This window comes from Notechis scutatus, chromosome 1 (genome assembly GCF_049901735.1).
Source record: "Notechis scutatus isolate UNSWTSFEM ecotype Mainland chromosome 1, rNotScu1.2, whole genome shotgun sequence".
NCBI classification, from domain to species: domain Eukaryota; kingdom Metazoa; phylum Chordata; class Lepidosauria; order Squamata; family Elapidae; genus Notechis; species Notechis scutatus.
In genome coordinates, this window is record NC_142009.1 from 290,251,887 (window position 1) to 290,278,674 (window position 26,788).

The following is a 26,788-nucleotide window of genomic DNA, read 5'->3' on the forward strand; positions in this document are numbered from 1 at the left end:
GTTACAGTTTACTTAGTTGTTGGTTTAAATGGTTATCTGATACTTTACAGCACAGCCAATAAATATTCAATCAGAAATTCCTCAGTACCCAAGTAAATGGATAGCAGGCTGCTGCTTTACTATATGATTTTATTTACTGGTATATATTTTTCAGTTTTATTTGACACCCATCTCACTTTGAGATGACTCAGGGTGGCAAATTTTTAGCAACTTAGCATCAATTCTAATAATAAAATTATTTTTTTCTAAATTATTTTTGTGTTAGCTTTCAGTCAAAAACAGAAAAGCCCATTTTTTTTCAAGATGTAAGATAATGATGCAGAATGCAACCAGCTAAAACTCACATAAATTAAATATATAATATGTAATTCTTTGCAGATAATGGGATATTACCTGCCAATGATCTCAAAGAAAAAAATCCTTTGAATTCAAATAAGAAAGCTAAGAATGACCAGTATTCTGAAAAAAAACCACCTCCCACAAATACTAAGAAAAAGCCAAATGCTTCAGGAAAAAAATATCTAGACCAACAGGACGTCAAAGAAGTACAAGAGAACAATCTAATGAATCAAAGTTGTATCATTAGTAATGGTAAACAAACTTAATCTAAATATTAAAAAACCAGATTTTAAGCAACATTTCATCTGTAAAGAAGATAGTTAGTAAGAACTGTTTTTTTCTTTTTCTTGTGCATGAAACAGAAAATGAACGGCTACTTCACTTAACCCTGGATTTGAATACATTCGGTGCCATTGTAACTTCTATTTTTTCATCTATGATACCTATAGGTAAAAAGGTAAGTTTCTTCAATATGAGTCTACTTTCTGATGCTAATGCTAATCAAATGTATGGTTACCATGTCTAGGTAGACAAAAATCTGGACAAATAGAGATCAGCAAAGAGACACATAATGGTCTGTCTCTCTATTGTTCTTTAATGTTTGTCAAGATTTTTGCAGTTCATGTATGACAGTTTAAAAAAAAATATTTGGCATTTAAAGTGTTGTACATAATGCCTTTTAAGCTTATATTTATCAAGATAGGTTAAAGATAGATGTAGTTTGCCTTATGGACTTGAACTACAATTCATATTATAATTAACATAGTGTTTGGTATCAGAAGGCAAGTATTATGACCCAGGTTACCAAGGCAGAGGCAGGCTTGGATAGAATCCTTTATTGCTTTGTTAATTCCACAAGGAACAGCCCTACAATAGCCATTGTGGCTCCACCCCATACTTCCCCGAAGGCAGACACTCTCAGTCGCAGAAACAAAAGCCAGCAAACAAAAAAAAAACATTCACAAAGGCCAAGAGGAAGGTGCAAGCTCATGGGGCAAGGCCCAGAGTCATAGTTCACAGGACAAGGCCACAAGGCAAGTGGCAAGTCCACCAGGCAAAGGCAGAGGCAGAAACATGAGTCCCGGCTGAGTTTTTCCAAAGCCAGGGGATGTATACCAAAGCAAACAATTGTTCCTGACAAAGACAATCCCATGCCAGCTGTTCATTGTGAGGAGGAGCAGGGCGACCTTCTCCCCAGCAGTTTTGCAAACCTCCTCCCAGCTTGCCTCCACTCTTCTCTCTGTTCCCTCAGATCGAGTAGGGGAGGCAGCTGTTTCTCATCAGAGGGGATCTGCTGCCTCTCAGCACCATTGAATAGAATAGAATAGAATAGAACAGAACAGAACAGAACAGAATAGAATAGAATAGAATAGAATAGAATAGCTTTATTGGCCAAGTGTGATTGGACACACAAGGAATTTGTCTTGGTGTAAATACTCTCAGTTTACAAAAAGAAAAGGTACATTCATTAAGAATCAAGAATCATAATGATAGTCATAGGATACAATCAACAATCAAATCATACTAGGAAACAGTCAATATAAATCGTAAGGATACAAGCAACAAAGTTACAGTCCTACAATCACAAGTGGGAGGGGATGGGTGATAAGGAGTGATGAGAAGATTAACAGTAATAGTAGTGTACACTTTGTAAATAGTTGAACAGTGTTGAGGGAATTATTTGTTTAGCAGAGTGATGGCTCTTTTCGGAAAAACTGTTCTTGTGTCTAGTTGTTCTGGTGTGCAACACTCTATAGCGTCGCCTTGAGGGAAGGAGTTGAAACAGTTTATGTCCGGGATGTGAGGGGTCTGTAAATATTTTCACAGTACAGGTCCTCAATTGAAGGCAGGTGGATAGTAATTGTTTTTTCTGAAGTCCTAATTATTCTCTGAAGTCTGTGTCTATCCTGTTGGGTTGCAGAACCAAACCAGACAGTTATAGAGGTGCAGATGACAAACTCAATAATTCCTCTGTAGAACTGTATCAGCAGCTCCTTGGGCAGTTTGAGCTTTCTGAGTTGGCACAGTAAGAACACTCTTTGTTGTGCTTTTTTGATGTTTTTGATGTTAGGTGTCCATTTTAGGTCATGTGATATAGTAGAACCTAGAAATTTGAAGGTCTCTACTGTTGATACTGTGTTGTCTAGTATTGTAAGAGGTGGTAGTATGGGAGGATTTCTTCTAAAGTCTACCACCATTTCTAAGGTTTTGAGTGTGTTCAGTTCCAGATCATTCCGGTTACACCACGAGGCAAGTTGTATAACCTCCTGTCTGTATGCAGATTCATCGTTGTCTCGAATGAGACCAATCACTGTTATGTCATCAGCAAACTTCAGTATTTTAACAGATGGATCATTTGAGATGCAGTCATTGGTATATAGGGAGAAGAGAAGTGGAGAAAGCATGCAGCCTTGGGGGGCCCCTGTGCTGATTGTACAGGTATGCCTACAGGTATGCCTACCTGCAGCTGATACTCCCCCATGTCCATGGGGGCAGACAGCTCTCCATCCAGTCGACCAACGCCTGAAGAGCCAGTATCATCCTCAGCCCCTGGCCACTCCAAACATTGCAAGGGAGATGCGCCATCCCCTGTCAGACAGTCCCAATTCCAATTCCTCTTTCTCCTCCAAACTGGGACCCGATGGGGCCATGACAGCAATGTTATTCTGGTCTGACACCTTTCTTCTGGTCTCCAAAAGCAGAGGCAACCTCATTTTGCACTGCATTTCTACTCCTATTTTTCCCACTCACATCCATGTTAAACAGGGACAAAAGGAATGGGGAAAATTTAAGGAAATTTAAAAGGACTCTGCAAGAATAACATAAATAGACCAGGAAGTGAGAAATCCTGGTAACTACCAGCACTCAAATTGCAGCTACAAAATTAATTTCCCAGAATTTCTTTCTTTCACAAAAAAATCAGAAAAATTATTCAATGCAGATGATACTTTATGATAATATGGGCACAGAGCTGTATATATGCAACATAAATACCATGTTTGAAAGTCCAAAATTTTATTAAAAATATTGTCAAGATCAAATTAAAAAAATAGTACTATCACAGCCTGCCCAAACTCTTTGGAATATGACAAACAAATACACATAATTGTAATAATTCCATTTTATAATTTTGATGGACTTGGCAAAATACATTAATTTAAATTGACTGATGGAAATTAAAGGACTCAAAATTCTGGCAGGGAAAAACAGTTTTTCCCTACACAGCCTCACTCCATGTTTCTTAAATAGTCTTAACTTAGAAGGAAAATTCAAATCCGGTTGAGGTTAATTTTCAGTAAATATGCTTAGGAATGAAATCTGCAAATTTGGCACTGTAATACTTGAGCAATCATATAAAAAGGAATAAATATGAACTAGCACTGCCATGTAAGTGGGATATATCCATTATTATTGCAGACCAGCTTGTCTATTTCAAGAACTGTCAGTCTGATAGTCTATTTTTTCCAACACTGTTGTAAGTGTAAATGTTTTACTTTGCAGGTTGGGAGAGGGTGGTAAAACAGTACTATGAAATTCTCTTTTAACATAATTTAAAGTATTTGCTATATATAAATAATTCTATATTTTCCAATTATGGTATTTTACAGCGATAAACTAAAAGATTGTCATTCGCTTCTCTTTTGCACCCCCTTGCATTAAAAGCACTAATATCAGAGGAGAATCAATCTTGTGTCCATCTGGAAGCAAATACTAAGATTTTATCATCTGGGTTATGAGTTTCTAAAAAGCTACAAATAATTTAATGCTTTTATAGCATTTTATACAGTTACATTTCCCATTCCACAAATGGGAAAAGAGGTATATGATATAGTTAAACTTTGTAATGGAAAATGAGACTTCAAATGATTTTATCTAAAAGATACCAACCTGTTGGACTGCCACATAGTCATTGTACTAGATGCTTTTTTATTTTGTGAGTGGGGGGAGGTTGCTTCAGATAATTTTTTCTATTATTTCTATCTTAAAACGTCAAGAGTGTGAAATGTTGGTTTCTATTTTGAGTGCGAAAACAAATCTATGCATTGACAAACACACATACATAAATCTGTGACTAATATGTTGTATTCATGCTATGCATATCAATCCCCTTTTAGCATAAATTCACTTATAATTTCTTATCTTTTAACGTCTCTTGCCCTTTCTTCTTCCTCTTTTTTCAATTAGTAAGACCAGAAATGTGAAATTTATGGATAGTTTGTTTTATAGGTGTCATGTCATTGAAAACATAGTCATCTTTAATTTTCTTCTGGGCAACTTTAGAAAGGATATTTTTATTGAGTGTTGTTCCTTAACCATATCTCTTGCATCAGGTAAAAAGCCTTGACTTCTATCAGGCTTTTTTATTAGAGGTTAATTGTATGCTTTAGCATTTTAGTTTTGCATCCCTACTGTCTATTCTTGTATTTACATATTGCATAATTCATTTTAAATTTTAAATGTTATTTTACAGCATGTAAGCCTCTGTTCTCAAGGGTAATATATCAGATCTGTGTAATCTGTTCTGAAGGGTGATATACCAAACCTAAAAACAATTAAACTATTTAAATAAAATTCTACATAAGTACAGAATACTATATGAAATTTATATTGCCCTATGTATGGTGGTGGGCAAAAATGACATAAACCAAGGGCCTAGGTCTATTCAGAATGGGAAAGGTTTGCATTTAGAAGTAAAATGCCATATTTGAGACATAGTTTTCTTAGTGGAATGAAGGACATTGAGACAGGAACTTGTTATACAAGTTTCATGTTCTATCTGAACCTGTTATTTTGCTTGGTTTCTTGCTTCATTTATATTTAAATACAATTGATTAGTAATTAATCATAAGGGTAAAAAGTAGAGACTTATGTTTAAAATAGCTGATACAGATTTTATAAAAATAAAGTAGGTAGCATAAAATTATTTTTTGCCAAATGTAAAACATTCCCTTCCATGCAAGCAAAGCATATCCCAGCACTGGATGTTGTATATAAAGTGTCAGTTATAGAGCTATATATAGCAGTGGTATATTGTATCTTGGAAAAAAAACCAGCCTATATTTCAAAGCCAGAATGTTTACTTGCTGGACCATACTGTTTCACGCCTGATCCATCTCATTGTTGGTGCTTTAACTATTTGGTCCCTGGCCCTCTCTATTAAAAGTGTACTCCTTCAGTACAGATTTTATGTCAAAATGGCATGATGGTGTAAGCAGAGCATTAAAGACAATGGTGCATTTAAATATGTCATCTTACCTCATATGAAGAGCTCATGCCTTTTAACTCTTCAGATTTAAATAGAAGCATCTGATCTAAAGACATATTGACATTTTCTGTCATAACTGATCAAAAGATTTTCACTGTTATAGCATAAGCATTCTTACATTTTTATTAAACTTCAAAGATGATACAATTAATATAGTTAATATAGATAATCTAGATAGTTTGACAGTGTTGTGGGAATTAGTTGTTTTAGCACACTGATGGCACGGGGGAAAAAACAGTCTTTGTTGTTGTTGTTCTAACGTGCAGTGCCCTATAGTGTTGTTTTGGGGGTAGAAGTTGAAACAGTTTTATGTCCAGGATGCAAGAGGTTTGTAGATGTTTTTACAGCCCTCTTTCTGGCTTGTGCAGGATATAGGTCCTCAATGGAAGGTAGATTGGTAGCAATTGTTTTTTTCTGCAGTTCTAATTCTCAGTTGAAATCTGTGTTTGGCTTGATTGGTTGCAGTGCCAAACCAGACAGTTATAGAGGTTCAGATGACAGACTCAATAATCCCTCTATAGAATCGTATCAGCAGTTCCTCGGGCAGGCTGAGCTTCCTGAATAAACTGTTTTGTTTTTGAATGACTAAAAGACATTATTACTTTGCAAGCACGTGTCAAGGAATGTTCAAAGTCTGCCTTAGGACAGAATTTCTCAACCTTGGCAACTTTAAGAAGTTTGAACTTCAACTCCTAGAATTTCCCAGTCAACATGCTGACTAGAGACATTCTGGGTTTTCAGGTTCAGAGTTATTAAATTTATCAAGGTTGAGAAACACTGCCTTAGCAAATTCAGCGTGTGAGAGTGCGTAGTTGCAGTCCGTATGTTCATTTATTGTCCGAATAAAGTGTCTTCGTGGTATCATGCGTGTGGATAATAGAATCAACATGTGTCCGTATCGACACACGGATGACAAAGCTTCAGCTCACATCAATAACTTAGAATCCCCATTAAAAAAAAGAGGCAAGGGAATGAGAACTTGTTCTCGCTTCTGAACAAGTGCGATATTTTAAAATATTAATCTGCGTCAGGTAGTCGAAGTAAATATACCGAAGGATTATAAATACACCACCCTCTAGCCCAGCCTGGTACTTCGCCCTCTCTTCCGTATTACTTCTTTGGGGGTAATTATTTGTTGACAAGTTGGGGATTGCTTTGCAATCTGCTGATCTCCTCCCCTTTGAGCAGGCATGGTTTCGTCCTCTTCCCCTCCCCGGCGCTGCCAGTGGTACACCCTGATAGCCGTCAGAGACAGGAAGAGGAGGTGCTGGCGGCGCGATCGGGGCTTCTTTGGTAGAATCGCAGCTGATGCAGTAAGATGGCAGCGTCTTTTAATGTCGCCGTTGCTGGGGGCAGTCCGGAGGGCGCTGTCGCCGGGATTTTCGGGCTGGGTTGGAGGGACTGCGTTCAGCACTACTATGGGTTGGCCTTGAGAAGTGCTCGGAGCGTGAGTGTGGGAGACAAGAGGGGGCCGATTGTGAAGCAATATGGGACGGGGGGGTCGATCGCCCGGCCCTTGCCCGAAGTTAAACCTGCCGAGTTATCCGGCGTTTGGCGCAACTTCTATCAGGCGCTTAGTTCCTAGGAGCAGAAAAAGATACGTGGCTGTGTGCTGCAGTTTTCAACATCGCGCGGCCTCATGGGAGACGGTGGCCGTCATTCTGCAAGGAGAGGGAAATTTCCCCATATTCTGCTGTTGCTCCTGGTTTCTGTGATAAAGACCAGATTCAAACGAAGTCTCCAAAGCTAGGGAAAAATAACCCCTGTGACTTAAATCCTGTTCTTTCAATAGTTGCATGTGGCAGTAATTCGGATGAAACTTTTGCCTCACTAAAGCTTGGTGTTATGAATTGTAGGTAAAGGCACATTATTCTTATTAGAAAAGTTCAGCCTCTTTGCAGATCTGTAGAATTGATCCTGTTTTTATTTAGCTATACGTATTTGCAAAGCTCAATAACTTACCGAGGCTGGTGGCTTTGGAAAATTAATGATGGGAACACAAATCCAGTATATCTGGAGGGCATCAGGTTAGGCAATGCTGGGCATGGCTTATAACTGAAACAGGCATTATAAACCAGACCTTTGCACAGTGTGAGTGATGAAACTTGGATGTTTGAGCTGTGTTGAGAATAGATGAGGAGGTCCAGGTTCAAGACATAATTATTTTAGATACAGTTTTCTAACTAGCCAGAGCAATTGAGCAGACTGTGGTCATGCTTCACATCCCTTTAGTGGAAACTTATCATTTAGGCAATGTGTTTTTTCTGTTGCAGTAGATGCCCTCTGGAATGGCATCCTGCTCCGTGGCTCCCTTAACTACCTTTCTGGAGGTAGTTAAAACTACCTTTAACTACCTTTCTGGAGATAGTTAAAACTGTGGCTGGCTCTTTGGCTTGGGCTAAGATGGATACCAAACTTTTGCTAGTATATGTATATAAAACAAGGAAACTATACCTGTCACTTTTGTTGATGACCTGTGGCAGGATTTGAATGGAGATATAGTGATTCTTCTGCTCCTACTGGATTTGTTAGTGGGGCTCAGTATCATTAATTGCGGTATCCTTCTGGACTAGTTGGAGAAAATATTTTACAATGGATCTTCTAGTCCTTCAGAGCAGGCATTTCAAATTGGGGCGAAAGAAGAAGAGTTGAGGCCTCTTCCCTTCTTTTAAGAAAAGAAAAATCTTTTGAAAAATTGAAAAGTTAGGATTAAGGTGTCCTCAGTTTACCATCAACCAAGGCCAACCAGGAAATGGATAGAAGTCTGACCGAGTGCTTAGAAACTATTGGTAACTGGAGGAGACACTCAGGCTAAAGTTGAATGGATTTTCTGTTTGTATAGAAGTCTTCTGGCTCCAGGTTAGTTATATCTATCATTCCATATGGACTGAACATGTGAAGGAGCAGGTGCATACTTGAAAGTTTTTCTAATCTCATAATACCTGCTAGATCAGCAGGTAGGTGCTGTAGCAAGAACAGACTTTGGTCATCTTCAGCTAATGTACTGAAGTCAATTGTGAGTTATTATTACAGTGGTACAACAATGTTACTTGACAGTCCAATGAGCAATGAGACCCCCAACGTAATATATTTTGATTGGAGGCTGAATTCCACATACTGATTTCAGTTATCAGCCAAATCCTTGGTTTCAGGCTTCTAGCAGAATTCTCCTTAGCATCTTTCATTATTCAACAGTTTTGCCCTTAGCACTGATTGGAGCACTGAAAATAGGCAAATTTATAATGTTAACTTTCATAGCTATATTTTTCATTTTGTCTATAAAATTTTCGGGGCATCATTCGTGACAAAAGGTGAAAGTGGACTAACAGCATAATCTGTTGCATGTTTAATTGGGTGTTAGTTTGATTTATTTGCTAAAGTTGTTCAGAATTGTTGTTTATGGTCATAAACTTTTTTGCATGCTTATCTGTAAGCTCCTAATAGATTTATATTGGAGTAAAGAAGTATTAGGTCATGTCAAATTTCACTTACTTCACTATATGATTAAGTCATTAATATTTATTTGCCAGCATATATTCAACAAATCTGAAATATAGAGTTTCTGATAATACTTCCAGAAAATAAAGAAAACTAAACACTGACAACTCAATTGATAAATAGTACTTGGTATTTCTTTGTGCAATTGCCCTGATTAATGTAATGTAACTATCCCCCTTTCCCTTTTAGGTTTATTATGCATTTTACCTGGGGAACATTTTATTAAATGCAATAATTATGAATTGATATGATCAAAACATGGAAACTGTGTTAACAATTGTTCTGTCAGCTTTAACTTTGTTTTCCTTCTTTAAAGGTTGTCTCATCACTCCCTGAAAATATGAGACCTGGTCCAGATCTCTTTGGTTTTTCATGGGAAATTGTTATGGTTGCCATTTTTACTGTTTTGCTGTTCTTGTGCAGGATGTATAAGTCAGTAAGTATGCAGTGTGGCATTGAACTGGAATGCTGTAAAATCATTCTGCTAAGCATTTAGCTAGAGCAGTTTTTTATACCATATTTCTATGCATGCTTATTTGCCAGTAGATCAATTTATGGATAGTTAAGTTTAAGACTGTGATCCTAAATTGCTACATAGATTCAGGAGGATGATCCTCTCTTCAATCAGAATATATATTGGAAATATTAAAAAAAAAAAATTAAGCTCAATAAATGTTGAGAATTATTAACAAATTTTATTTTCCTTGACTAAACTTCCTTTGATTTGGAATATTTAACACAGCATAATTTGACATTTCCAAATCTAATTTTGTGATTTATAATTATATAAGAACAGCACTTTGCAAAATGTAAATTATAATGAAGTATATAAACTCTTTTCCCTTCTTTCCCTTAAACTAGCTTTTTGTAAAATCTCTCTCTTGCGAAATGATGATTATACAATCCTTCCTTCCTTGTCCTATTTAAATATTTTGGTAAACATCCCATAGTAACCTACAGCATTATGCAAAATTTATTTTTTGATTATACGTTTTATAAAATAATACAACTAATAAGTTATGGGAAAACTTTGTAACATTTCAGAATTGCCTCCATTTGGGAAATGCTTGCAATTTTAAGCCAACTTGTTTTGATTTATTTGTTTGATTTCTATAGCTGCCCATTTCAACAAGGAAGTCTCATAACACATAAAAACAGTTTTTCAAATTAAGACAATTAGACCACGAGTCCCTGGGCTGTGGCCTACTACCAGGCCTTGAGCTGTTCGGAACTGGGCCATGGAAGTGGCGGGTGAATGCACATGGACATCCTCATTTGCACAAGCAGCATGTGAGCGCATATACGTGCATGCTACTTGTGCAAATGGATCTTGTGCGTGCCCACCGTTCATGCGGGTCCATCCCCTCTCTTCCCCCTCCCTGTTGTTCTGCAAGGCCAGAAAGGTTGGGGAACTCTGAATTCGACAGTACAAAGTAAATATATCAGGCCCGGGGACATAATCAAGTTTTCATGACCTTGCAAAAAACCATGAAAGTCACCACCAACACCAACACCTCCCCGCAAAAGAGGAGACTAGACAAAAACTGTTTAGACTGGTTGGATCAAGTTATGGTCTTTTTGGGAGACGACACACTACTGCCTCCTTAAGAACCATAGGAGCCATTCCCTCTTTCGAAGAGTTATTAGCACCAAAGGTTATAGTCACCAGCTCTTTCCGGGGGCTTAATCAGGAGGCGTTACAATTAGTCAGCCACAAGACCCAATCAGGGAAGGACCACCCCTCCCTGTCTCTTTTTGCCCCCTTGTTACACTGCCTTAAAGCAACATGAGATGCGCAACCTTATCCTCTAACCCCATAGGCCCTGCAAGTACTCCCCAGATGCAAAGGGAAAGAAATAATCACATTAAGAGGTCTGGGTGTGAAAAATTATGTTTTCTTCTCTGATAAGTCTGTCTAATTTCACTTAAGGAATGTACTTTCAGTACTATTCACTGTGCTTAAGACTAAGGTTTACAATCTTAGCTAATTAGGTGAATGTGGTTAGCTTTAATGTTGTTTTATTTCAGCCAGTGTGTTATGGTTGAAGAAAACACATTCTAGGAAAAAATGTATTATTATTTCCATTTTAGGTTTCTTATCTAATTAGTGTAAGGTTTATGTTATGCTTGCTACAATACCAAGTCTACTTTTTTTTCTTATGCTATACTAATCTTAAAATTTAAATTGGAAATTGAGTTTCAATCTCCTCTGAAGTTGTGAACAAACTGCAATATTTGCTCTTTTCTTTTTTGCAGGTTAAAAGTAGACTTTATTTAGGTAAGTTAATTTATTTTCTATGGGTTAAGCCCTGTAGAATTGTGTTGGGGCTATTTTCTGTTAAAGATCATAATACTCGTCTCTTTCTTTTTTCTTTTAGAAAGAGAGAAGCAGCTTGCCAATAAGATTGCTGAACTAATTGAAGAGCGATGTAAATTAATGGATAAACTGAGTCTCCACAAAAAAGAGGTAATTTTAATTACTTCACAGTTCAAATGTGAGCAAATAGGTATGGAAAGATAGGCAGTCTATGGGCTTCACTATCAGAACTTGCTAGCAAAATGGCCAAATATGATGATATAAATAATGCCTTTTTTTTTTTTTTTTTGGTAAAATAAGGATTGAGGTGGAAACAGAACAGAATGGTTTTGGCCTGGGCCACTTTGTGGTGGAGAGATTTAAGGATCACAATTGGAATAGCTTGCTTGTCCCCATTCTTTTAAATTTCCTCAAGCCCAGAGAAGAGTTTAAAAAGAGCCCTAAAGAAATCTGTCACTCCTTTTGGTAACATCACTGCAAGGTCTCCTGCTCTAGTCAGAGTAGTAATTTTTTACATCCAACTTAGTAGAAAAGTTGCTATCTCTGTGAATGGGATAACAAGCTATCCATAAAGTCCCATACACTCTTTTTTAAAATGAGGCTTATTTCAGCTTATTTTTTTCAGTGAAGCTTATTTCAGCTTATTTCAATGAGGCATCTTCCTTGTCAGTATGATTAAGCTCCAATGTATATTTATTGGGAGTTAAGATTTCTTAAACACAGGAAGTCATACCTTAAGAAATCTTGAAATAGGAAAGGATGATGAAATTACACCATCCCTCGCAAACGAAAGTCTTAACTTTCTCTAAAGAATCATTCTGCAGTAATTTCAATTAATGTTAAATCTAGATGTACTAGATTTGAACATCCCTTTTAACAAAGCACAAGAATTTCAGCCTTCTCACTTCATGGTTGTCACATTTAAGCTAATTATTGGATTTTTAGATTAAATTTAATTAATATATTTTTATTCTATGCTCAGAACTAAATAGTTTCACTAACTTTTTAGGAAACAATATGATTTGACTTGTTTACTTTAAGTCAGTTCTATTGACTTAAAGTAAATAGTATTGGCTAATACTATTGACATTGTATTAGCAAACCATTTTGATTTAATTAGAGATGAAGTTTTTTCTTCCCCTTTTCCTAGTAATTAATGCTTTCCCCCTTTTTTCTTTTATATAACCTCATTAGGCAGGGACAGCAGTAAGAATGCTCTTTAGTAGATGTGTTCTTCAGTAACAAAAATGCTAAAACGGAGAAGAATGTGCTTGTAGTCAATATATAATGTGTAAGAGTGCTCAATTCTCTCACAGCACATGAGTAATTGATTGGTCTGCCAAAAGGAATGAATTAATTAACATGAATCAGGTTTTGCTGACCTCCAGAATCTGGTTCTTAATGAATAGAAAATGTTAAGTCTCTTATTTTTCTGTCCTGCATTTGACAGGGTAAGGAATATAAGGAATTTAAGAGGGACTTTCTCTCAGATTTTGTCATCATAATTTCTAATTGTATCTTGTCTATAATAGTATCCATTTTAATCACTCAATTCTGATGCATTTCTGACTTATTAAATCAAATATTTTCCTGTATGTTTTACATCAAAAAGGCACATAAAACCAGATTTACTTTCAGGGATGATGTGGAAGGAGCAGTGTTCTGAAGAATCTAGAAATAGTTAAATCTTTTATTTGAAATTTGGTTTTCATACTAAAATATTTCCCCAATATGTTATTTTTGAAATGAAACTATGGCTTATATTTTTAATAAAGTTATTCAATATGTACAATATTATATATTGGCTTGAGAATAATTAAATTTGAAATGATAAAAAGTTTTAGACCAATTTTTCTGAGAATTTATTAGAAAGGGATAGTTTTTGTGCTAAATAATTTTTCATTTGTGCAATCTTAGATTGCTCTTGGATCAGATTGTCATTAAAAACAATTAAAAAAATTAATTTGAACTATTGGAACAAAATGAGAAGTGCTGCTGTTATTTCCTTCTTTGTTTCAAACTTAACATGATGTTCTTGTTCTAGTATGCAGAATTAGAAAACACTCTGAAAGATGGCAGCTTTCTACAAGAGTCAACCATTGCATCAAATATTAAGGTAAAATTGGAAGAGAGAAAACTACTTGTGGGGTATTCTGGTTCAAATGTAAGTATGTGGGTTTATTCAAAGGTTCCTTAGTATTTATTTGTGCTTATAATTAAGTAGTTGTAAGTGGAATTCCAATCCCACATAGTACAGTTAATGATAGCTTATTGTTAGGAATGTAAGTCACCCAACAGTTATTTGGGTTGGAAATATATAAACCAGGATAGACATTTTAATACTGTATCTTTAAGAAAATGCAAAAACTGTAATTGGGTGTGGTTTCTCAAACGGCCATAAGATGGAGCCAGAAACCTGGGTTGTTAGGAGTGTGTGTTTAGTCTCAGAAGAGAGTCTCAGTGAAGTGAGTGAGTCTCTGTTTCCTTCTGTTGGAGAGAGTTGCCGTTCCTCCATATTTCCCTATTGACTGTTATTCTTGGATTTGATGTAAGTCTGTTACTGAACTGTTTTTGATACTGGACTTTGATATTTGGATTATCCCTGAACTGGAAACTGACTGCTTTAACTGTGAATGACTTGAACTGCTTATCTTGGACTTTGCTTAAACATTTATTGGAAGTAAAAACCTACATTTACTGTACAGTGTATCTGTGTGCTGTGTGTGTATTATTCAACATTACTCTCACTACGTTTTCCTGTATGTGCTCATTCTCCTAACGGGGAATTACCTCAACATTTATAATACAAGTATTTGCAAAATACTATCCTCATTATTACACACCTCTTGCTTGAGCAGCATAATCAAGTTAAATTTTTCTCGTGTAAAAGTAGAATCTAGAATGTTGAAAATTATAGCATTTCTGCATATAGCAAATAAGATTGACCAAAAGATTTGAGCCATTTCGAAATAAATAAGAGTTTAAGCCATAATGTTAGATGTTCAGGAAATGGATTATTAATATTCTCTAATATTAAAGATCTAATTTATGATAGGTTTCTGAAATAGAATTAGGCTATATATTAAGCAAGCTTGTACATAACTCTTGAGTCAACTTAGAGAATTTGACTAGATATTCTTGAATTGAGCTTTGTCATTTTTATGACATGTACACAACTTGATAAATTTGTATTAGGTTATATTTTATTTTTAGGGCTATTCCTAATTTGTGATGATTAATTACAGCTAAAAGTTTTTAATAACTATTGTGTTCTAGAACACGTACTTCTGAATATCAGCATGTTTTAAAACTTGGTATTTTAGATACAGTATGAAGAACTGAATGGTTCAAACTCAGCACTCAAGAATGAAATAGAACACTTAGAAAAAGAATTGAAAGAAAAGAAATCTAAACAATCAGAACAGGATGATTTGGTAAGTCTTCTATACAAAGCAAACTTTCGGAAGCAAAAATATTACAATGCAATTTATATATTATATCTAATATCTTGTTTTTTCATTTTTTAAAAAGTGGGTAATATCTCATGGTTGATTCATTTTTGCTTATTTGACAAAAGTAACATATTTGAAGGCTGAGTCAACATACATTGCTCAAAAAAATAAAGGGAACACTTAAACAACACAATGTAACTCCAAGGCAGTCACACTTCTGTGAAATCAAACTGTCCACTTAGGTAGCAACACTGATTGACAATCAATTTCACATGCTGTTGTGCAAATGGAATAGACAACAGGTGGAAAGCATAGGCAGTTAGCAAGACATCCCCAATAAAGGAGTGGTTCTGCAGGTGGTGACCACAGACCATTCCTTAGTTCCTATGCTTTCTGGCTGGTGGTTTGGTCACTTTTGAATGCTGGCGGTGCTTTCACTCTAGTGGTAGCATGAGATGAGGTCTACAACCCACACAAGTGGCTCAGGTAGTACAGCTCATCCAAGATGGCACATCAATGCGAGCTGTGGCAAGAAGGTTTGCTGTGTCTGTCAGCATAGTGTCCAGAGCATGCAGGCACTGACAGGCCAGTACATCAGGAGACGTGGAGGAGGCCGTAGGAGGGCAACAATCCAGCATCAGGATCGCTACCTCCGCCTTTGTGCAAGGAGGGACAGGAGGAGCACTGCCAGAGCCCTGCAAAATGACCCCCAGCGGGCCACAAATGTGCATGTGGCTGCTCAAACCATCAGAAACAGACTCCGTGAGGGTGGTATGAGGGCCCGACGTCCACAGGTGGGGATTGTGCTTACAGCCCAACACCGTGCAGGACGTTTGGCATTTGCCAGAGAACACCAAGATTGGTAAATTCGCCACTGGTGCCCTGTGCTCTTCACAGATGAAAGCAGGTTCACACTGAGCACATGTGGCAGACGTGACAGGGTCTGGAGACGCTGTGGAGAAAGTTCTGCTGCCTGCAACATCCTCCAGCATGATTGGTTTGGCAGTGGGTCAGTAATGGTGTGGGGTGGCATTTCTTTAGGCGGCTACGCAGCCCTCCATGTGCTCGCCAGAGGTAGCCTGACTGCCGTTAGGTACCAAGATGAGATCCTCAGACCCCTTGTGAGACCATATGCTGGTGCGGTTGGCCCTGGGTTCGTCCTAATGCAAGACAATGCTAGACCTCATGTGGCTGGAGTGTGTCAGCAGTTCCTGCAAGACGAAGGCATTGATGCTATGGACTGGCCCGCCCGTTCCCCAGACCTGAATCCATTTGAGCACATCTGGGACATCATGTCTCGCTCCATCCACCAATGCACGTTGCACCACAGACTGTCCAGGAGTTGGGGGATGCTTTAGTCCAGGTGTGGGAGGAGATCCCTCAGGAGACCATCCGCCACCTCATCAGGAGCATGCCCAGGCGTTGTAGGGAGGTCATACAGGCACGTGGAGGCCACACTACTGAGCCTCGTTTTGACTTGTTTTAAGGACATTACATCAAAGTTGGATCAGCCTGTAGTGTTTTTTTCCACTTTAATTTTGAGTGTAACTCCAAATCCAGACCATGGGTTGCTAAATTTGATTTCCATTGATAATTTTTGTGTGATTTTGTTGTCGGCACATTCAACTATGTAATGAACAAAGTATTTAATAAGTATATTTCATTCATTCAGATCTACGATGTCTTATTTTTGTGTTCCCTTTATTTTTTGAGCAGTGTATATAGTATATTTAGTTTTATATATATATATGTTGACTCAGCCTTCAATTCCTCTGAGGTTGGTAAAATGAGGACCCAGATTGTTGGGGGCAATATGCTGACTCTGTAAACCACTTAGGGAGTTCTGTAAAGCACTGTGAAGCGGTATATAAGTGTAAGTGCTATTGCTATATATATTGTATCAAATTTTGTTTTTGTTTTAATTGAACATCTAATTAATTTCTTAAATATTTTAATTTAATTATGCTTGTGAGAGAGGATGTCAAATATTTATTGATACTTGGTAGTTGAAGATTAGAAAAAGAAATAACAATACGATATTTTGAATAAGTTTTAATCTTCAACACAGTGCTATGATCTCACAAACTTTTGATTAATTCTTTCCTCAGTTATCTGTGTTATGCTTAAGATACTTCATAAAAATAATGCTAGTTGGAATCAGATTCCCTTATGTTAGTGATGTTTATAGTTTAGGTAGACTCAGGCTCTAACTTTTTTTTTTTTCTTTGTGAAAAAACTCGTTGCCTAGATATCTGCTAGGCAAGCTTATGAGGAAACTGTAATTAAAGCAATGTTTTGTTTGCAATACAGGCCCTTGATTAAAGTTTTAAAATATTTTTAGAAAATTTCCTTTTTAAAAGTATATCATTCTAAGGTCTTTTTCAATCTTGCAGATATTTTTTAAAAAATTTGACTCCAAAATATTTTGCTAGAAAAAGAGTGGATAAGGGACGGGTCTAAGTATCACAGGATATTAAAAACAGTGAAATCTGGCTATATCTATGACCAGACTGAATTATTTATTTCTTTTGGAAAATGGAAGAATTACTGTTTATCATAGTAGCTATTTATCGTAGTCACATTTATAGTGTTGGGTTTTTAAAAAAACATTTAAAACATTAAAGAGGGAAAAGTGAAAAGATGACAAGACAATGACTGACTCTTTCATGTAACGTATGTATATGGCATCTTAACAATTGAAAATAATTTTGAACAATATGTTGCCAAGATGAAAAAAATATAATAGTAAAACTAAAACATTCAGTGCACAGACATTTTGAGTTGGCAGTATTAATCACATTGAAGAAAGTTTTCTGTAAAATAATGTTTAATGTTGTTGCAGATGGCTGAAATACAGAAAAGAAGGGCATCTTTAGAAAATGAAGCAAAATCTATCCACTGTCAAGTAGCTGAGGTAATTTAACTTGATGTTTGTACGGGCAAATAGGTATGCTTCAAAACAGTGTACTTGACAATGCTCTTTTTTTCCTCTAAAAAGTGATGAGGCTGATTGAGGAGCCAGTAGCATCCTTAGAAATAAAGCTGATTATGGATGTTGATATTTGGCAACTTGTTAATTTCCTATTTAACTTAAAAGAGTTTTTTAATGTAAAAGATCAGACAGGAAAGCTGAGCTTGATATGCACAAAAATGGCTTATTTTATCTCCCTGGCATTGCCTGGATCCAAGGTTTTAATAGTCATAAATAGATTAAGTCTCCTTAGTACTACTGGAGTTAGTTTTTTTGGTTTTGACAGTAATTGGGTACTTTGGGGGGGAAATTAGAATGCTTTATTTATGTTCTGATATGTTGTCCAGTACTTCAGATAAATCTGACCAAGATCGTCCTATTGTTTTTCAAAGCTTCTTACCTCATTTTCAGAACCAAACCCATTGTTTAATCCTGTGTCATGAAAATATAGTGTTGTACAATATTCCTTTGCTTGAAAAAAATATTTGGGTATATTCCTTAGTAGTGTAGCCTAATAGGTGTTCCAGTAAGGAAGGCAAGAGCTATATTAGCACTACTTTGGAATCTTTCTATTATTTTTCTCCCAGTATTTCTGGGGATTCATGTGGAAAGTACTGTTTAAGTACTGTCAAAAGCAATCAGACAAGTAACTGTTTATGACTCAGAAGAATTGCATTTTCTGTGGCTGACTTTTCAAGACCACTGCCAATATGACACATTGCATTCTATATATATATATATATTTATTGATTTAAGGAAGGTACTTCAAAACTGTTAAATAAATAAATCGATGCATGCAGCTTTATATGGTCTCCATGTCATTTAGGCCAAAACCACATTAAAAGTATATGAAATTAACAGAGAGAGATTGAAAACATCATTGCAAGATGCAATAGAGGAAAACAGACATCTTCATGAAAGTGAAAAACAAGTATGTACTTTTCACTGACTCTATACATACTTAGACTTTTATTCTTTAAACTGTTAAATACTATAAGAAAAAGAAGAAATTCATCCAAAGAAAGAAGGTTTCGCAGAGCTGCTGCTTTTATAAGTAATTAAATTTTGAGACTTTGCTTTTTACAAGATAAATTTATTTAGTACTGATGAAAAAAGCCCTTTGTGAAACCATTTATAACCCATCTAGTGATTACTGGGACAGTTGAAAATGGAAAGATCATGTGTAGAAAAGGTAGTGGGCAACATAACATCTCTAAGCTCCTAACTCAGCTTTTACTATTCAGTTTGTTTTTTGTTTGATTTGTATTACATTTCTTTGATATAATATAGTGATTTTTCAAACACCCCTCTCTAGTTATTACAAGAAGCTGAAGGATGGAACGAACGATTTAATGAACTAAATGAGCAGATAAAAATGTATGAATCATCTCAAGCAAATCTAGAGGAAGCTCTTAAAAATAAAGAAAGTCAAGTCAAGGTACAGTACACATATTTTTAATTTTTTAGCATTGAGTGGTCTAGCAAAGAAAATTATAGATTGTTCTCAGAAGAATTATTCAACAGATTTTAAGGTAAATGCAAGTGGCTCTTTCATAAATCAAATAAACCATTGCTAGTTAGAGATTTGTGATGCCTCATAAGGAGAAAATGTTTTCATGTTCTGGCTTCTGTTTTAAAATCTTCATTGGATGGAAATTGAAATTTGCCTCCCATTCTGTAAATTCATTTTTGCTAATGTTTACAGGGTCCTGACTTGCCACAATAGTGCCTAAAAACTTTTTTTCTCTCTTGGAAGAAATTGTCAAATGAAGATACCCATAAAATGTAATTTTGAGTATGAAACGTATTATCTTGATATTTGTTTAATATAGAGCCCGAGATTCATTCATTTTCTTTCTCACCCGCTCTCTTTCTATTCTAAAATGCTACTTAGTCTCTGACAGACTGCTTGCTAAGAATGAAAGACTGGAGCTGTGCAACAGGAGAACATGATTCTATGGGTGACAACCACAAGGAAAATGATATAAAGAATGAAACAGAAAACAAGCAGCACTTTGGTAAAAATATTTTCAGATTTCAGATAGGAAACTTTCATTATAACTTTCATCAACTGTCATTATAAACTTTGTCTTCAAAAAGAAATAAATTATAATGCATGCTTGTAGAGAATAGCCTATTTCATTCAAGGCATAATATTTTTTCTTCAAAAGCTTTATATTAGTATATTCTGGATTTGTCATGGTGGCATATTAAGATCAGAATCATTTTTCTCAACCTAACGTGCCCACGTAAAGGCACATTAACATGTTAAGGGAGAGGACAAAAAGAATATTTGTAGTGCTAGTATTATTTTCATAAATTCAAGATTATTTCTCAGAGTTTTACTTTTTCTCTTGATTTCTTTATAACTAGATGTTCCAGAAAAAGAAACAGTAAAGAAGCTAATTTATGCTGCGAAGGTAATTGGGTAATACTGTGAAGATTTTAACTATTCTAAAATCTAAAGATTAGCGTGTAAAAATAGTTATTCGGACCATGAGAAAATACTTTATAAATTGAAGGTCAGAATGTTAATGAAATAAGCAATTTTTAAAGCAATTTTTTGAAGTCACTTAAACTTTCTGGATTGATTCCAGAATTACAGAAGCTATTTGCTAAAGGAATTGATAACAGTTACATCTCCATTGAGCAGAGGAGCTAAGAAGAAAATTTCCCTCACTCGAGATCCTTGAAAAGATGTTCTTAAGACTTGGGAATTTCGATTACAACTAGGAAGGGCACTACAACTGTAGGTTACCTAATATAGTAGACATTCCGAATTCCTAAGACCATCTTTTCAAGAACCTTTGGGAGGAGCTATAATTGTCAACATTGTTCTCCATTCTCCTTCATCAAGAACATAACAGGCTTGTATATTTAGAAACAAAACTATACATTGATCACATTTCATTGGAGAATGTTCCCTGCATTTGTAAATTACAGTACAGACAGAAAATAAACTGGAATTAATATGATATTTGTTATAGCGGTGCAAATGTATTCTTTACTAGCTGTAATGATCTTACCTAGTTTATCTTCCTTCATTGTATAGGTAAATGCTCAATTAAAATCTGTGGAAACAGAAAGGAATCAAATATATTCAAAATTAGCTGATGAAAAGAAAGCAAAAGAGGAACTTGCAGGTACAGTAATCACTTTTTTTTCATAGATTTTCAAATGAGCAAGAAAGAAAGCTGATACGGTATTTTTAAAATTAAGGTTTTTGAAAGTAATACTTTAGAAAAAATAATTCAATTCTTAGTTATCCCCTCTTCCCCTAAATCTGCTTATGCATGCACTGAGACTATGCATATAGGGAAAATTGCAGATGAAAAGTAAGTATGACTGGGCATTAGAGGTTGGATTTAGTTTTTTATAAAGCAGTTTTATTTAGATAATTAGGAATCTTTTAAATGAGAGTTATTCCCTCATGTAAGATATTTTAAACAAGTTCTCAGTTCTCATAAGATGAAAGAATCTAAGTTTTAATGGTTTTTTTTAACAGTATCCCACACTGATTCTTTAGGAAAGTGTTGTCATCTGCTCTAACTTTAGTGAAGGTTTTTCCAGGTTGTTGTCTGGTTTGTGTTTCCTTTTTATCTTTTTTGTTGTCATCTCCAAAATCTTAATGGTAATGTTAGAATTGAAAAACTGAAATCATGAATAACATTTTATTTTTATATGGGAGTGAATCTGTAAACACTGAAGCTAATAAAAGATGGAATAAAACATTAAGGCAGAAAAATAGGTTTTTTTTCCTGTTTGTTCTCTTCTTAAAATCAATAAGCAGTAGTTGAATCTTCTTACAGATAGAGTATCAACCAGAGAGAGTATCAACCAGAGCAGGAAAAAATATTCTAATGGCTTTTGTCTTTACAGACTGATGGACAGTGGCTAGCAGTGAATGCTTTAGAGCTATGACCTATATATGACCTGAACTTTCATCTAAATCATCTTAATAGATAAAGGATTTCTCACTAACAACACACTAAAGAGCATTCTGTGCTGTGTTTTTATTGAACACATTGAACCAGCATTCACTGTCTTTGTTAGAAAAAGAATATGAAGACTGAGATTTAATAATTGGTGATATATCTTTAATAGCAATAGCTCTTCCATCAGACATTTTCTGTGACTGTTTGATCAATCCTGCAGATAAGCTTGCAGGTATTTGGCCCATTTCAACTATTTGAACATTAATATGTCACTGATTAACAGCTTTGTTTCCAACAGCAAAACTCAGTCCTCATTTATATGTGGAACTAAATTATTTTTTGCATTTTTGTAGTAGTACAAGTCATTTTTCAGCTATTAATACTAATATTATTATATTAATACTAATATTCAGAGTTCCTTTAAAAAGCTATAGCAATATGTACAATATTGTGAACTAACAATAAAGCAGAATAAAATATTTCTAATCAAATTAAACCACTTGTTTTCAGAACGAGTACATTAAATTTCTGAGTTGCAGTTTTATGGTTCCAATATTTGCTTATTTGTACTTATTTCTTTATGACAGAACGGATTGAAAGACTACAAAGGGAACATGTCAATTTGAAGTCAGAAAATATAGGAGTTCAAAATGAAATTCAAAAGCTTCAGCAAAAGCTTAAAGTCATGACAGAACTGTACCAAGAAAATGAAATGAATCTTCACAGGTATTACTGGTATTGGATTTATTGGTTAATCAATGACTCATTAATTTGTTACAGAATGTTATTTCTCTGTAATTAAATGTTTTCAATTTGTAGAACAATATATAAACTAAATTTGCCAAATTATTTTACTAGTTTACTCTCTTGTGCCAGTACTGAATAGATTAATATTATTAAATCCAGCTCTACAGGAGTTATTCAGTTACTCTAAATCCTACAGGGTACCTTAAAGGAAGTAATTTTACAATATTTATTTACTATGTTTTTTGGTTTATTGGAAATCATTTAAATACAAAATACTTTGGGACCAGTATGATCAATCAATGTCATACAAAAAACTGAATGTTGCTTTGAATTCTTTAAAAAAGCCTACCTGAAAGTTATTTCACTGTGTAGCCTGAATATATAAGAGCTTAGATACAGAAATTAGATACTTTTTTGGTCCAATTCTGCCAACCACTTAAAGAACATAGAGACACTAAATAGTGAAAGTTTTAGTTTCACTCCCCATCATCATTTTGTTTATACACATAAACACACCACATCGTACAAGGTTCTGCATTAAAACTTTTCATCATAAAATCATGCATCGTTCAAAAACTCTGCCCAAGTTCTTTTACTGCTATATTTGCAATTCTATATTTTTTTATTTGGAAATTCTACATATTTGTATAGACTAAATTCTATAATTAGTGCAAGTGATTTGCAGTTTTCATATGAAAACTGAAAAACAATAGTTATGACTAATGTAATATTTATTTTTAAAAAGGAAATTAACTGTAGAAGAAAAAGAACGTTTACAGAAAGAAGAAAAACTTTCCAAAGTCGATGAGAAAATGAATCATGCTGCTGAAGAACTGCATACTTACCGGTAATTTCACCAAGTATTATATTAAACAATTCCAAATTTTTGAAAAAGAAATCGAGATTAATTGGAAGAGTACTAATCTACCATTGTACTAGTAGCGTTTTATGTCAGAGGAAAGTAGCAAATGGAAAGGGAGGCCCCACTCATGCAAGGAGAACTCCCATCTCCATGTTGTGTATATTGTCCGGATGTTGTGCATGTTGTAGTTATTTATGGTACATTCCCCACTAGTCTGGGGGACCATGGAATCCTAAGACACAGCTGGGAAAGATGCAAGATATTGCAATCAGAAGACAGCCAGAAAAACCCTGTTGGGTAATAAGAGTTCCCTTCATCCTTTGTTAGATTTAATTCAGAACCTTTCTGGAAGAGGACAAGGGATTTAGATAGCTGATGATTACTAAGAAATACGTTAGACAAATTATTTATTAGCCCTTTTTAAAATTACAAATACTAGCAAGCTTATTTATTTTCAGCAGAGGAGATAATTCTGCTAAAAGTTCATTCTTTCCACTTGATCCATAAATAGGAGCATGTCATTCAACGTAACTTCAGTTAAAAATACTTCCATTCACAATGCGTCCTGTCATTTTTAGGCACAACTGAGTTTTGTAAGCAAAGAAATTACAACAGGGAGGTTCTGATATGTTTGGTAGATAGAGATGTCTGATTGGTCTCCTTTTTCAATTGCCTTGTCAACTTCATCTGTTTTTTTAAAAATAAAACCAATTTACTTAATGGCTATAAATTATTTAATAAAATTTTGCAACAATAATAACAGTTTCTCCTAATACTATTGTATAGGCATCGGGTAAAAGATCTTGAAGAAGAACTGGAAAGAACTGTTTGCTCTTATGAGAAACAAGTATGTATTTTCTTAATTGAAAATTTTCTTTTACCTCATATAACATGGCTTCAGTGTATTGGCCTCTTTGAGGAAAAAAGTTGTTGTTTGAAATCACTTTTCAGTGCTGTTCTACATTATTTCAGTTGGAATTTTCTTTGATTCATATCCATCCTTTCATTCAGGAGCTCATATCCATTTAACCATATTTAAAACTTCAGAACTTTTTGTTTAACTAAAGCTATTATGTTAACTACAACAGAAAAGAAGGCTGAATCTCAAATGTACATGAAAGCAATGATATGACTTCTATTGAATTCTTTCAATAAAATTTGTTGTCTGGTAAATATACAGAGAAGAGTGGTTTTAAATGTTTTTGGTTTAGCTGCAGAGCTTTGTTGAAGCAATATCTTATTGTAGCTTTACTACTTATGTTCTATAGTTTAAAGTACTTAAAAGTATTATGTTCCATATTTGATTTCTGTTGAAAAGAACACAAAATGTTGCTCAGTTTGATTTTACTTCTAAATTAATGTATAGTTTTGTTTTAATAGATTAACTCACATGAGAAAAAAGCTCATGATAATTGGGTAAGTTAAAGCACTATTTTACTGTCCATTTGAAAAAAAATTACAACATTGGTGTAGGGTGTTTTCAATAAGGTTACATCTATGTTCATCTTAAGTTTTTTTTATCAGACATGATTGCACTTTGGGGCTATAGATGTTTCAAAATGGCCTGTTCCTTTACATTTTATATTAAATTTTATTTAATATAATTTACAAACTGTAAATCTGTTGGTTTTATTTGAGAATAACCCAGCACATTTTCAAATAATTGAGCAGGATTCATAATATAGGAAAAACGTCTTTATCTACAAAATACAAAAACATGATACAAACAATACCCAGACATCTCTTGCAATGTGGTAGAGAGAGAAATGAACTCTGAACACAAAATAGCTAAACCACACCCAGACTAAAGCCGGCTCACATGGCTCTCACAGCAAGTCCTTGGGTCTCAGTCAAAAAACAGTTCCCATTGGCTGGCTTGTTGCCATGGCTATTCCAGTTCATAAATTCTTTATACACTGACACAATCTATCTCACCAAGGAGAGCATTCTTTTTCCCTCTTAATGTTTTTTTTTATTATTATTATTTCTTAATGCTTGGCTGTACTTTTGTAAAAAGGCTTAGCCACATTTCCTATAGCACATCAGAAGGAAAACTAAAGATAGAGCAAAAAATAGAATAGTCACCAAAGCTTTCAAAAGTTCTGCAGAACTGCCACCCATACAGTTAAATGCATATCTTCCCAGTTTTTAGAAAATAAATCAAAAGTGCAATCTTAAAATCATTTTCTGTCTGTGGATGCTATGTACATTCTTTTCTGAATTGTGACTTTCATAATTTATTTTCTTTAAGTACCAATAGTCCCTATTTGTTAAAAAAAGATTCCTTAAGCGAATTGTCCTTACTATTGTAATAGATTAAGGTTTTGCTAAAATGGTAATTCTTTCCAAAACCAAATGCATATGTAGGTGCTAAACTGTTACTTAGTAGTGCCCAGGATGGAATTAGTACAATGATATGATTGTCTTGCCAAGAATCCAATGCACTGATCCAGACATAAAAATAATAATATCCAAAGATAAGTACCCATGATAATATCTGTGCATACCAGTTGCCTTACTTAATGCAGGAGTTCGATGAAGATGAATGGAGAAATTCTTAAACATAATTAACAATGAAGAAGCAGCAGACTGTTTGATTCACACCTAATGCTAAAAGTATTTGGACATTTAGAGTGCACCGGTACCTATAAAGCTTTAGAATGTGGACTTTTCTGGTTTACAGTTAACCTAAACACATTGGATTTGCATGCTTTATCTGATTATTGTTTAAAGTAATGCATAGACCTTAAAGGGAATTAGATTTTAAGTAAAATTATTACATACTTGATTTTCAAAATGTTTATTGAACTTTCAAAAATTATAGCACATTTATTTATTTAGAAAAAATTCTGATATTTGCTATATATTTGAAGTTGACAGCCCGGGCAGCTGAAAGACAACTGAATGACATGAGAAAGGAAAATCAACACAGAAGACAAAAGTAAGTATAAAGATGTTCATGTTTAGAAAACATGAAAAAAGTTTTAGCATTAGTTCTAAACATAAGTTATGTTGGGTTAATGTTTAGCCCTGTCCTGGTCCTCTGTGATCTCTCAGTGGCTTGATTTTATCAGTCATGGTATCTTCCTGGACAGCTTCAGATGTTGGTAAAAGGGCCATGGTGTTCCATTTGACATTGATAGGAAGGAGTATAGGCTTAAGTTCCTGGTTTGCAGTGATACTCAGAGTTTTTCCCTCTCCACCACTATTTACATAAAGCCACTGAATGAGGTCATCAATTGGAGCAGAGTAAAGTATCATCAATATGTATCATAATATTGAGTTTTGTATCTGTGCTCAGGGCTAACCAAGTGATGCTGTCAAGGTTTGTTCTTCATGTCTGGAGAATGAAGTGGTGTGAATGGGAAAGCACAGGTTTTGGCTAAACCCAAGCAACTCAG

General features: G+C 35.0%; 1 protein-coding gene and 1 long non-coding RNA gene across 5 annotated transcripts in view; one reads left to right on the forward strand and one right to left on the reverse strand.

Annotated features, from left to right (window-relative positions):
- The window catches only part of MIA2 (MIA SH3 domain ER export factor 2), a 62,015-nt gene that overhangs the window by 24,411 nt on the left and 10,816 nt on the right, over nucleotides 1-26,788 (forward strand). For 2 of the 4 annotated variants that reach the window (XM_087951857.1, XM_087951859.1), the window contains exons 6-23: nucleotides 379-591; nucleotides 702-796; nucleotides 9,420-9,539; nucleotides 11,360-11,381; nucleotides 11,482-11,570; nucleotides 13,465-13,584; nucleotides 14,744-14,854; nucleotides 17,715-17,786; nucleotides 18,670-18,774; nucleotides 19,159-19,281; nucleotides 19,738-19,861; nucleotides 20,217-20,263; nucleotides 20,896-20,986; nucleotides 22,366-22,504; nucleotides 23,271-23,372; nucleotides 24,174-24,234; nucleotides 24,768-24,803; nucleotides 26,261-26,328. In XM_087951857.1, the coding sequence (XP_087807983.1) occupies nucleotides 379-591; nucleotides 702-796; nucleotides 9,420-9,539; nucleotides 11,360-11,381; nucleotides 11,482-11,570; nucleotides 13,465-13,584; nucleotides 14,744-14,854; nucleotides 17,715-17,786; nucleotides 18,670-18,774; nucleotides 19,159-19,281; nucleotides 19,738-19,861; nucleotides 20,217-20,263; nucleotides 20,896-20,986; nucleotides 22,366-22,504; nucleotides 23,271-23,372; nucleotides 24,174-24,234; nucleotides 24,768-24,803; nucleotides 26,261-26,328 (1,738 nt within the window). The remainder of the gene's footprint in view (nucleotides 1-378; nucleotides 592-701; nucleotides 797-9,419; nucleotides 9,540-11,359; nucleotides 11,382-11,481; nucleotides 11,571-13,464; nucleotides 13,585-14,743; nucleotides 14,855-17,714; nucleotides 17,787-18,669; nucleotides 18,775-19,158; nucleotides 19,282-19,737; nucleotides 19,862-20,216; nucleotides 20,264-20,895; nucleotides 20,987-22,365; nucleotides 22,505-23,270; nucleotides 23,373-24,173; nucleotides 24,235-24,767; nucleotides 24,804-26,260; nucleotides 26,329-26,788) is intronic. The other 2 variants (XM_087951858.1, XM_087951860.1) reach the window with 1 other exon arrangement.
- LOC148133429 (uncharacterized) lies at nucleotides 7,777-8,039 on the reverse strand. Its single transcript, XR_015746781.1, has 2 exons — nucleotides 7,960-8,039; nucleotides 7,777-7,925 (listed from the first exon to the last, which is right to left on the reverse strand). It is a non-coding gene; the product is annotated as an uncharacterized LOC148133429 (long non-coding RNA).